At 38.2% G+C, this 13,455-nt stretch overlaps 1 protein-coding gene across 3 annotated transcripts in view; it reads left to right on the top strand.

Annotated features, from left to right (window-relative positions):
* The window catches only part of ryk (receptor like tyrosine kinase), a 60,306-nt gene that overhangs the window by 40,664 nt on the left and 6,187 nt on the right, over positions 1-13,455 (top strand). For all 3 annotated transcript variants that reach the window (XM_053497679.1, XM_053497680.1, XM_053497678.1), the window contains 5 exons: positions 3,928-4,014; positions 5,785-5,854; positions 10,388-10,520; positions 12,093-12,202; positions 12,510-12,669. In XM_053497679.1, coding sequence (XP_053353654.1) covers positions 3,928-4,014; positions 5,785-5,854; positions 10,388-10,520; positions 12,093-12,202; positions 12,510-12,669 — 560 coding nt within the window. The remainder of the gene's footprint in view (positions 1-3,927; positions 4,015-5,784; positions 5,855-10,387; positions 10,521-12,092; positions 12,203-12,509; positions 12,670-13,455) is intronic.

Genomic DNA, 13,455 nt, shown 5'->3' with positions numbered 1-13,455 from the left:
TGTAAAAAAACCTGGCACGTTCAGTCCTCACCAGATTGCATTGCCTCATTCCTATACGTCAGTGGACTACCAAGCCAAATCATATCTTCGCTTTAAACAAGTGCCGCCCCGCCCCCCACACCTCCCCAATTCTTGAATTGAGCTTCACATCAGGTAGAGCACACACGCACATACGCGCACACCTTTCAGTTCACACATTACCCAAGAGCATAAAACAGACACACACACACATTATATATATATATATATATATATATATATATATATATATATATATATATATATATATAAGTCAAACCTTCTTAATTTCCATTTTGTAAATAGTGCCCTTAATAACATCACATTAAGGTAATTTCCTAGCAGGCAAAGCCTTTATTGTTTTAATTAGTTTTTCTAAATGCATTGAGCGACTCAAATCTTATTATAATCATTAAAAGGTTTCCACAGGAAGTATCTTTTCTTAATTCTTATTTAATCCAATGTTGGTTTCTTATGTAGGGGATTGTTTGAACTCTCTTTCTCTCTCTCTTACACACACACAAAAAATCATACCTCAATTATAATAGCATTTTCTCACACTAACATTTCAAGAACCACTGACTGCATTTTAGTGTTTTCTGTCTGACAGACTTGGCTACCTTTTGCTAGTGAATGTGTAATATCTAGCACATAGGCACAAAACCATATTTGCTTCACTTGCCTTATTAAAAAAATGCAAAAAAAAAGTTTTGAGGTTTATAAACAAGAGAAACCCTTCCAACTTGTGGAACACGATAGATACCTATTAAAAACTGAATTCTCATCCCCAAGTGCAGTTCAGAGAGTCTTCCCAACTCTTGCCATGTTCGAGCAGCTGAACTTGAAGTGATTTGGCCCCTGAGTGGTGCGGCGGTAAAGTGATCATCCGGAACGCACATTCGAATCCCGCATGATGTCGTAGCTTTCCGCAGCAGGGGTACTACTCTCGCATCAATCACAGGAGTCTGTGAGCTTATGCAAGCGGACGGGACGAAATGCACCATCAATGTAATAGTCTTCGGCTCTCCGGGAAGTTGCAGCCTTAATGTTGGAGTGCCCTAATGACGAGTAGGAATAGAATTGCACTAAATTAGGGAGAAAGAGAACTTGAAGTGATGGTGAGATGCATTACACACAGAAGAGTATGTGTGTATATACACAGTACTGTGCAGAAGTCTTAGGCACCATATTATATGCTGTACCGATTTTGTTATTTATGTTTATAATGTCTGCATAAATATGTACAAAATCATTCAGTGTTTCCATATATAGCTTAAAAATTAATAAATAACATTACAGGAGACTATATGCATGGCTATAAAGTTAAAAATATAATGTATAGTGCAAGACAGACCAGTTTTCAGATGGAAACAAAAAACCTAATGTACGCTCCTGGGATTTGCATAAAAATAGAAAGGAGCGAGTGTGACAAAGTTACCAGAAGAACTCGTATTCTCCAGCACGCTCAGTCTCTTCCACCACCACCACCAATGGTGCATGAGTGAGCAGTTTGAACAGGTGCGGTTAACCAGCGTCTCATCCCTGACTGGTAGTTGTATCCTTGATTGGGAAGACCCCTAGTGATGGGTGGGAATTAGAGACAACTTAATTAGGGAAGAAATTGGAGAGAGGGAGAGAAAAAAAGGGATAGAAAAAGAGAATAGAAATGTGTAACACAAATCCTGATTTACATTTTGGCAAAAAAATCATGCAAACTAATCTGGTATGAATTTTAGCCTTGTTGATAACTAGGCTTGTGCAGTATTGGTACACAGTTAACAGACACCGGGAGCATTTACACTCATGGCGTTTAAGAAGAGCATTAAACATTATATGGGTTCTTGCACACCCTGGTCGGTCATCATCTCTTTAGCATCGTCCTGTCAGGCAGGTCACACATTCGTGGTTCAGGAGCAGTTACTTTCCCAAGGCAGTCACACTCAGAAACACTCTTGCAGCACACAGCAGTACCTCACAATGACTGTATATGTCACTCACACACACTAATGACAACGTGCTGCTGTGACTACCGGGCATGTCAGTACCTTCAATATGTACAGTAACGAAGAATCTGTGCAGCGCTGCAAGACTTCAGGGAGAACAGCTAGGAGTTTTTACCAAATTTTCTGTGTGCAATAACTAGAGACTTTGTGCAATAACCACAGTATGTAGAATAACTGACAAATCTGTCATATGTTTCCCATGGATGGGAAAGTTCATGGGTGCTGCCTTTGCAGAAGGGAGGGCATGCAGTCAACGTAGGATGGGGAGTACTGTTTGTGTGTACACCATTTCGGTGCCTTGGAGATGCTGCTACAATCCTATTGTCCTTGACAATGAGGATAAACCTTAAAACCACAAATCTATTGAGAGCGACAAACTGCAGCACTAAGAGCACACTGTTAATAACGTTGACATTAACATTGTTTGTAGAGCGCATACTTCATTTTAGGTGTGTGTTAACGGTTTCAGGTCAGTTTAAGGTCTTTGTCCTGTTTTTTTTTTCTTCCTAAAATGCAATATCTGACTTTTCTAAAAAAAAAAAAAAAAAATTCAATCTCCGTCTGATGTTAAATCTAGGCATGTCTAATGTTGTAATGACAGCCACACCTTTAGGTTTTCTTATTTAAATGATACCGTTTACGTATTAGGACCCATTTGTACTTGCGGGAGACTTTTCAGACGCAGTAAACCTCATGTGGATACAAGTTGACTTAATGTTGCAATGTTTCAGTTCACTTGTCTTATTGTATGTTTAGATGACTTATTGATATGGTTATGTGTAACAACTTGAATATTGGAATCATACTCGTGTGCAGTGTTGGGGGACGTTACTTTTTAAAGTAACCAATTACATTACAAAATTACTGTCTTTAAAAAGTAATCAGTTACCAGTGTTACTTTCTGATAAAACTAACTAGTTAGAGTACTTTTTCATAATTGCAGAAAATTAAAACTCCTTTGTGATTCCTCATGCATGTTTTTTTTGTCTAGATGTTTTTTATTATTCTATAAAATGGTTATTCTACCATCATCACTCAGCGAAGTTTCGCCCCAAATTTGTTAACTACTAAAACCCCTATCTCACCTATGTGGTTTCGCGCTGTGGCCGTAAGTATGCTTCGTCATGAGTCACCACAAGTTTTGGAGCTGTGATTAGGTTTCCATCTTTCCGCGCATCGGGCATCGCATAGTCAAACCGCATAGGTGGGATAGGGGTATAACAGCAGGAATATCGGGAGGGTGGGGCGGGGGAGGGTTTGCCTTAGATATCTCGGGTTTACTTTTTTGAGATCTAAAGCTGTAAATGCTGTCAAGCTATGTCATGACCATGTGAAATTGTAACCCTAGATCTTTTAGCTTTTTTGTTTAGTTCATTAACATGTAAAATAAGTTTTTTTTTATTTATTTATTTATTTATTTTTTTTTTTTGGACAAGAGCTCCACTTTACATTACATTATGTCTGACCGTCTGCCTGGTGAAAACGTTGGGGGTCAAGCCGTCCTCTGGCGAAGACCTAAATGATTTACAATTACACTGCTCAAATGTTATCGTAGGTTGCAGTAGGTGAGGTTTGGAACAACAACAAAAAAAAACAAAGATTAAATGCAGAACATTCTCACAGTGGTGTTAAACGAGACTGCCAGCGGTGCTTTGCTTCATCCAGAGCACTAAGGTCAATGCTTAATTCCCGTGTTTGGACCTGCTGTCATATAGATTATCACCATGTAGAAGATAGATCGACATTTATATAAAACAAATAAAATAAAAATGCATGTGTGTATGTGTTTCTGCAGGGTAGCCAAGCAATGCAGTGTGTGGCTGGGGAGAGTGATATTTTTCTGTTTCTCAGGCACTTGGCTCTGATAATTCTTTGTTTAAATTGGATGACTTTTTGCATTTCCCAGGAACCTTTGGACGGATTTTCCATGGTGTCTTGCTGGACGAGAAGGACCCGAGCAAAGAGAAACAAGTTTTTGTGAAAACAGTCAAAGGTACAGCTGCACTTTTTACACTCACATTTATCATTCCTATATCATATCCTAAAAAAACAGCTTGAAGCCAATTGGGCAGAAGAATGGGAGCGTTATTTTCTTCCTAACAGCAAATTTTTTTTTTAATTACCTCCAGATGTAACATGACCAAGATGAATATTAATGTGCTTGTTCTAATATATTGTTGATTCTGCAGGAATAGCTTGCACACCCGGACTTGTATGGTGAAAGCTCAAGCATATTCTAAGCCTAATAATAAAGTATATTTATTATTATTATTTTTAAAAAGCTTGTGTTTAACAAAATAAAAGCTATAATATAATATTTAAACTATTTATCAGACGCATTCATTGATTTGTTTCTTTATAATATTTAAGGACAGAAAAATTTATTTAAAAAAGTTCATTTTCAATAAAATGACACACTGCATCTTTTAGAGAAAGAGAGTGAGAGGTGCAATTGAGTGAGGGCATGATTGTTTTTTCACAGCTATAACATAAGTAAGCACAGGAACTAACTAACTTTCCCTGTGCATTATTTTTAAATAACAGGAAGGTCAGCCATGTGTTATTGCTTACACTTAAACTTTACTACGGTGTTGCTTTCACATTTAAGAAATAAAACACGATAGGGCATGATCTTACAGTCCCCTTTCTGCCGGTATGTGGCCCGTCCTGGAATTACATGCATTCTTTACGACTAACAACTTTTTTGGTATACTTATTATGAGATGTAGATTATATACCATGGTGACCATGCAAGTCCAGTAAAGGGGTCGTTACCATAGATACAATAACATATTAAAAGAGAGCATTAATCTAAACCTGTTATTTGAATTATAGCCAGAATTATCACAGGGAATGTCTATAGAGAATGAATTAAGTCAAATCCCTTTCACCAATCAAATTCAAGAATGCAACAGTGCTGTGATGTATGATAAACACTTTTTGTACAGTGTCTAAATCAAGTGCACACACAGCTATCCTGCTGTTTATAAAGCAAGCAGCATATTGTTATAAATCACCCAAAGCATGTGTTTGAGATTAACCCTCCCTCAGTGTGTACTAGCTGGGAGGCTTTTATGAAACATCTCACAACTCGAATTTTTTATTTTTTTTTAAATGTCATTCTGGCAAGTTTCTTGTAATCTGTCTAAAGCGTTTCAACCAGATATATTGCTCAAGATGGTTCGAGGAGGAACTCGATCATCGTTCAAAAAGGTCATTTGCATTCCATAGTAGTTTATTATTCTAGATTTAGATATATTTCACTAATAAATCTTTAAACATGGAATGGTGGCAGAAAATTTTAGGCTCGACAGATATAAACACAGCGCCCCTGTTGCCCTCCTGTCCGTTCTGCTGAATGGTGCCTGCTGTCCAACAATGTTCCATGCCAGTCTGAGCTGTAGTAAACCCTTCATCTTCCCTTGCCGTACCCATGGGGCAGAAAACAATGTAGATTACCTGCAAATGTAAAGCAGATGCCAAAACCTGCATGGCGAGATAAAACCAGACCTCAGTGAACTTGACCCAGGGGTTTGCAATTGAAAGTACACTTATTTCTGCAAACCCTATGTGTATTTTTTTTCCCCCCCAAGGTTCACTTTTTTTTTGTGCACTTCCCTCTAAATCTCAACTAAGTCCTAGCTGAAATAATGGGGAATTAACTTGTCCAAATCTGTCCGTCTTCTCGCCGTGTAATTTTAAACAATGACTAACAGCTTATAAAATGTAATTCCCCTGTTGGTTCTTGTGTTTGTTTTTGCAGATCATGCCTCGGAGGTGCAGGTGACAATGATGCTGACGGAGAGCTGTAAGCTGCGAGGGCTTCATCACAGGTGAGTCACAGGCTCTTAAGTTATTGGTGGTGTTCTGTACCTTTAATCATAATGGTCTTAACAACGTCACAGCCTCATCCTCATCTGGCCACCAGATATGGTTTGTGATGACCTCCTATTATAGTTATAGTCCTCTTGAAAAGTATTGGCACCCTGTGGAAAACTGTTTTTCTCACACTAAAGATATACGATATACACGGACTAGGCCATGCACTAAACCGTCCAAAAACCTTGTACCCTATTCTTTGAAATATTTTGTAAAGAAATGTCGGTTACTATTAGATGATGTTATATTTTACGAGAGTTAGTCATTTTTTCATCCATGACTTTCTATTTCCCTGAAACATTATATATACATTGACGCCAAAAACACTTCACTAATTTTTTTAAAAATTGTTTTTAGCCTTTAATTTTTTTTTCTTAGGCATTGTTGTAACAACTTTATGCAACATCGCAAGACGGGAGAGTCGAACACCACTCCCAAAAGTCATCACATCCTAAGGACATTTAAAAGGGTTTAAGGTCCGGTCTCTGCTGACTAGTACATCCGGGGAAAATTACTCCATATGCTTCCCGAATTGAGCCCGATGAATCTTGTCATATTACATATGCCTGTCCCAGCAAGAAAGACAATTCCATGGATGTGATAACCAGGTCTACCATTACATTCAGGTCATCAGCTGACTTCATTTTATTGCCACACAATGTTTGCTGAGCCTAGACCTGAGCAAGTGAAGCAACCCTGGATCATAACACCTCAGTGGGCACTCTGCATGATGGGTGAATCACTTCATGTGCTTCTTTTCTTACCCTGACACGCCCATTATCATTCTGGAAAGGGGTCATTTTGGACTCCAATCAGGACATGATCATTTTTCCATTGATTCAAAGTACAATCTTTAAGCTCTAGCCCAATGAAGAATTTATTTTTCTGATTAGTCTTTTTTTAAGGCCACACAACTGTTTAGTTCCGATCCTATGAGTTCTTATCACGTTGTCTGTTTATGGAAATGCTCTTATCTTTTATTTATTTTTATTAAACCTAGCTATGATCTATACTATTGCTTATGATGCAACTTCAAGCATTCAAGTGATCTTCAGGCCTTTTTATTTATTTTATTAGAATTTTTTTTCTTCCTTTATTTTATTCTGAGTTTAACATCTTACTATCCTTCGATGTATTAATAATGTGTTACACAGTTCTTCTAGTTATTTCAGCGATTTCTTTAGTTGTTTCCTACCCTTACTGCAGGCCAATAGTTGCACTCTTCCTTAACATGGTTACAGCTTTTCTGTGAACTCTGGATACGCCTTGCAACATTTGTTGCTTAAGAAATGAGAAGCTGCTCAGTGCAGCAGTCAGGGTGAAAGGACTATTGCCAGCTGAAACATGTTAATCACTACAGTAATTATCCAACAAAGGCTCTTAAGTGTTTGCTTATTTAAAGTGACTTATTTCTGGCCAGGACGTTTATTTACACAATCATTGCTTGTGTAATTACACCCGTTATGAAAATGAGCTAAATTAGTGTGTATTAAAAAAAAAAAAGCAAGGCTGCATAATTTAATCAGAAGATCACTTTGCAATTATTCAATCAAATTGCAGGTGTATTTACCTGTGCTAACAGCAAGTTATTGGACAAATTTAATTAAGAGGATGTTTGCCAGCATTCATCACCTCCAAATAATAATTTTAAAGAATGAACAGATAAAGTTATTTACAAACTCTGCTGAAATTCCCATCTATGTTATATACAATATATATATATATATATATATATATATATATATATAATATAAATATATAACCTGTAGGTTGCGGACATTTGCGCAGGTCCACAACCGCACACATCCATATTGGGACTTTGATTGTCAATAATTATGCGGAACTAAGAGGAACACATGTGCTATTTGTGGTCGGATCTAAAGGGCATTATAATTCTTTTGTTTCTTTCTTTTTTTTAAACCACATGTGTTCTCACTGTCTTCCCTCAAGTTTCAGTACTGCATTATTTTCTTCAAAGGTTTTGGTGCTCTTTCAACTAATAGTTTTGCCTCAGTTGTACTCTGTAGAATAAATGTTGGACAAAGCAATTATTGAACGAATTGTAGCAATATGCACATATATTTGGAATATATACGCAATTTTTGGGGAAAAAAAATCCTACGTAAGGAATCTTTATACTGGTGCAACAATTGTGCATGGAAATTATTAGTCTTTAGTTTTTCAATCTTTCTCACTCATTGTCTATACCACTTGGTCACAGGAGTCCTGAAGCTTATTCCAGGAGATGTGGGATACAGGGCTGGGTACACACTGCACAGGGTGCCAATCCAAGTGCAGGGCACACACATGCACACACTTACACAGTTATTCACACACTACAGGCAATTTAGGAATGCCAGTCAGCAAAATCTGCATGCCATTGGACTGTGGGAGGAAACGGGAGTACGGGGAGGAAACCCATGAGGCACAGAGACGCTAGACAGGAATCAAACTCGGAACCTGGAGGTGCAAGGCAACAGTGCCAACCACTACGCCACCATGCCGCCAGTTTGTTCTTAAATAGAAAAAAAGGGATTTCCCAATTATGAAATGTTTAATAGCCATAGCAAAAAAAGATTTATTTTGCCTTAGTAGTCTTTCATTTTTATTTTTTATTTTTTCAAATTGTTAATTTATAATGTTAAAAGGAGAGGTGAGTAGTATCTGAGCATGTGAGTAGTGTTATATTATTACATTACATTATTCCACACCTGCTGCGCGGATAGTGAACCGCGCTTGCCTTTTTGATTTTAAATATCAGACTCGTACTGCCTAGTTTTGAATTATGCGTTCACTCCCACCTGACGCAGCTTGCTGAAAGGTTCAGTAATTAGCGGATCAGCAGACACACCCTTACACGGACTGGAACTGCACATCCCTGGCTTATCAGAAATACAGAAATATACTCATACTAAACTGAGTTGTGATGAGTGAAATCAGGGCAAGTCTGATCAGTCCTGCACACTAAAGATTAAGGAAGGGAGGGCAGGAAGGCGCCGTAGCTGTCTCCTGGAAATTAAGGGTATCCTCTTCATGCCCTGCAGGTCCTGTGAATAAAAAAAAAAAAAAAAAAACACAAGCATTGTGTACACTAATGTTGGAAACACTTGTCTGGCTATAAGGCATAATGACAGAATATCGTGACAGTGGAGCGAAGGCAGTTCATCAAGAGCAGTGACCTTTATATTTCCTCTGCAGAAAGATTTAGGATGTGTGTTTTTTCTTTTTCTTCTTTTTTTGTTTTGTTTTTGTTCTCTCTCTTCTCTTTTTCCTTTTTAAGAGCAAGTTCCTGTATTGCCTGATTCAGAGTCTGTTTCATGGAAAGGCGAGAATGTTATAGAACCTTTGTAACAGTACAATTGGCTGGGTTATGTTTGACGCCATGGTAGGAAATGATTAATCGTGAACATATTTGTGTATATTGGGGTTTATTGCATTCTTACTGCTTTTTTTTTTTTTTTTTGGCCTAGAGCAGGATCACGATAAGCTTCTGTGAAAGGGTTGTATAGCAAAAGGGACTAATTAAAGGGACTACCCAAGGGGACTTAATTCCTTTCCTCTCTATTGGGAGGGTGGTGTTCAGTCCAGACCCTGTGAGGTCAAAGATTAGATCCTGGTAGATACATTCAGAACTTTTTTACATCATAGAATCAGAGTCTGAGAATTCTACAGGATGGAGCTCTGCTTTGAACACTTTTCAGAGTTTTAAAAGAAACATTTCCTTCCTAAAACCGCTGCCAGCTAGCTGGGCCGGCTTCTTCTGCTGCACTTAGTCACTTTTCGTAAACTGCCCCGTCTTGACCTTAAATAGAATTCTGGCTTTTGTGTCACAAGACAAGTGTGAGGTCGGGGTTGATGATGTTTCATGGATAGTCGTGGTTATCGCTCCACAATTAATTTTTTTATTTTATTTAAATCTTATTAGGAGCCTGTTCAAATCTTTAATTGCATAGACAGCAATTTATTCTAGATAATGTATGCATAGTCTAGAATAGGCAAAAATCCCCTGATTATGATAATTTGTCCAATAATTTGCTGTTTGCCTAGATGCATTTGAATAAAAAGTGTGCATGTAATAGCTAAGTTTAAATAGATAGTTTAAATCACAATTGCAATTTCTTTTTCTTTTATTTATCTAATTGTGTAGCCAAGTCATTGTGTATTATTGCATTTATTACCATACACCTGTTCATTTATTTATTTATTTATTTATTTATCCATTTATTCATTCTTTTTTTATTTTTTGAGAGAAAAAAAAAAAGAATAAAGTTCCTTCCAGGTCCAGCTCTGACCCCTAAAAAGTTTCTGTCTCTTCCCTCAGGGGAATAGACTGTTTTAGTCCCTGTACATCCTACTAAAACAGCCTCTATTTCTCCCCTCAGAGAGGGCAGACTGCACTGAAAATGCTCCGCTTGTTACTGTATCTGCTACTCTGTGTATTAATTTTCTTTAACCTGACCTAACACCATTTGTTTCCACCCTCTCAGGAACCTGTTGCCCATCAGTCACGTCTGCACAGAGGATGGAGAGAAGCCCATGGTCCTCCTACCCTACATGAATTGGGGCAATCTCAAGCTTTTCCTTCGCCAGTGCAAGCTAGCTGAGGCCAATAATCCTCAGGTGAGACGGCAATGTCTCAACCTTAATTTTCCAAACTTGAATGCATGCGAAGCATTTGCTTGTATTTGCAGTGAAAGTAAGGCTGCTTTTGGAGAGAGCTGTGAGAACCATTTAACTTAAAATATTTCTTTTTTTTTTTCTTTTTTTTTAAACTAGTGCTTTCAGGATTATGGACTGGATAAGATTGCTGTTATGTTACTATTAAAGATGCAGAAATCTCTAAACTCCTCTTGCCCCTCCAGCATAACACCTAAGAAGAAATATAGTAAATTTAATTAAATTCTTTAGAACAATGAAAGCATTGTGCACAGATCTGCTTAATCTAATGTAGCAGAGTGTATGCTTTAAGGGAAACTGATCTTTACTGCAGTGGGGGAGAGCACAATAAGTGCTTTGTGATGGTTAACCCTCCGCTGGCCCTGATCCAGATGGCATCACAGTTTCTTCAGGTACAGGACAGTATGCTGTTGATTTGATCAGTACATTCACTTATGGCATTCCTCAAACCATGGACACATTACTTCAAGCTAACATTTTTTTCAAAACAAGACTCTGCTTGCTAACACAAAAAATAATAAAAAATCACTCCATCATCTCTCCTGTCTGCTGAGGAATTTGTTTGAGCAGGCATAAAATTTAAATAATAAAGTCCTCTAAAATGGGTAGCATCACTGAAGAAACTTTAGAGGTAGTTGATAGATAGATGTCTTGTCTTTAAATTTATTGCTGACTTGGCCATCTGGTTTGGGATAAAACTCCAGGGACATGCAGGTTAGGTTAGAGTACCTATCTTTTCCGATAAACTTGCATTATGATTGGGTTACAAGAATTCATTTTTGTGTTTAATTTGGGTAAACGCTTTAGTGTGAAAAGTGAAATAGTGAGTCGGTCAGCATCTCTTTCCCAACCAGAGATGAGTTGTTCTCACTAAGTTTGCCAATTGGGCATGGAAGGAAAATTTCCCTTCTGCAAATCACCTAATGCTACCACCACATGGGGGTAAAAATTGTGCAGAATTATTTATTGTGCAGAAGGACTATTTATTTCAACGTTAACTTTCATACCTAGTGTTTACATGGCTAATATTTACCTGTTGAGTTAATGATCAAAGGTTTACACTACCTCTCTCATCTTGATTGAAAATTCATTCCGATCGGGCCGGTCTGGTCAGACTGCTCATCATGTTTACACAATGTGTGTTGATTCCATTTACATTATTATTCCACTTATTAGAGCAATATTAGGGTCCCAGTTAGGAAACTAAGCAAGTTTCTACTCATGTGCTCGTTTGTTCATCATTATCATCATCAGCACTGTCGCTGACACAAATAGGGTACGTCTCAAGCTCTGATACTTTGTAGAAGATGTGAGAAATTGTAGCTAAGCTTGTTTGTCTATTTTTCCTAACGGCATAGTGCACCCCAATGTTTCGCAGTGTACTGCACGTAATGTTTGGTTATAGCTAACTGTCTGCACGCCAAGCTATTTCCTTTCACGTAATCGGTGAAAATGTGACCTGCCCTTTTTTGTTCTCCTCTAATCCTCGTTCTTTCACTCTGTCTGTCTGTGCAGGCCATCTCCCAACAGGATCTTGTTCACATGGCAATCCAAATCGCATGTGGTATGAGCTACCTGGCACGAAGAGAGGTCATCCATAAAGACCTGGCGGCCAGGAACTGTGTGTAAGTGAGAGCCACTTGACGTAGAACTACGTCAAGTGGCCACATACACGCATGCACATACTTAATTTTACTACATACTCATTTCTCACCTGCCTTGTGGCGTGTGTGGGCCATCTTTTTAAATAATTGCGTCCAGCTGCAGGAACAGAGGTTTCATTAATAGTATGGCACATGCTGTACGTTTAAACGTCCTCTTCAGACTTCAGCACAGGGACTTTAATAGTCCAAGTGGCTTGTGTAATTGTTTGCATGTGAACACACACACACACACTGACTGACTGACTGGCTTTCTGTTGTGCTTCTCAAGCATCGACGACAGCATGCAGGTGAAGATCACTGATAACGCACTGGCCCGAGACCTCTTCCCCATGGACTACCACTGCCTGGGGGATAATGAGAACAGGCCTGTGCGCTGGATGGCCCTGGAGAGCCTGCTCAACAACGACTTCTCCAGTGCCAGTGATGTGGTGAGAGACTCTGCGTTTGACTTTTGCACCATTTAATTGCGACACCTCTGTGTTTGCTAAAACCTCATTTCAGTTTATCATGTATGCTCACTCGTATTGTTCTTGGCACCACCCTCAGGGTGGCATGATCAAGTTGTAAACTGTTTTGTCTCATTGTTGCATGCTAGGTTTTAGTTCACATATCCTGACAGCTTCTTATTATCATGGGACATAACCTGCAATTATATTATTGTGATGTACTGTATATGAGAGACACCATACCAGATGCAGCAGTCACCTCTGGGTGTTCCCTTTGGTTCACTTTTTTTTTTTTTTAAATAACCTTGCTTTGTAAATCATAACACCTACAATTTAAAAGCTTTTCTAGTTATCCTGTTATTACTGTAGGGTTTCAGTAAGTTTATATATAGTTTATATCATATTGAGTAAAAAAAAAAAAGATTCAGGAAGATTTACAGTGACTAGCGGAGAACTTTTTTGACCGCTGATCATTAATATTCCCGGCACCTTATAAAACTATATTATGCCTGTGATGAACAGCAGCGATATTAACCCCTGGACGAATTGCATGCTTTCTCATTTTGATATAACAAGTAACACGGCTAAGATTTGTATATGAGGAACATGTATTTTGTCCTGACTCATAACTGAAGGGAAAATTAGTTCATCTTGTTTATATTGCTTTTGGTTTATATGGCCAAGTCATTAACGTCATACTGACTGGTCTTCTGCGCATTATGAAAAAACATCAGCGTAATCAGCACACAAAAGACTCCTGGGCAGGTT

This window comes from Clarias gariepinus, chromosome 6, assembly GCF_024256425.1.
Source record: "Clarias gariepinus isolate MV-2021 ecotype Netherlands chromosome 6, CGAR_prim_01v2, whole genome shotgun sequence".
Taxonomy (NCBI): domain Eukaryota; kingdom Metazoa; phylum Chordata; class Actinopteri; order Siluriformes; family Clariidae; genus Clarias; species Clarias gariepinus.
The sequence above is the reverse complement of the archived record's forward strand: the minus strand, read 5'-3'. Positions and strand labels throughout refer to the sequence as shown.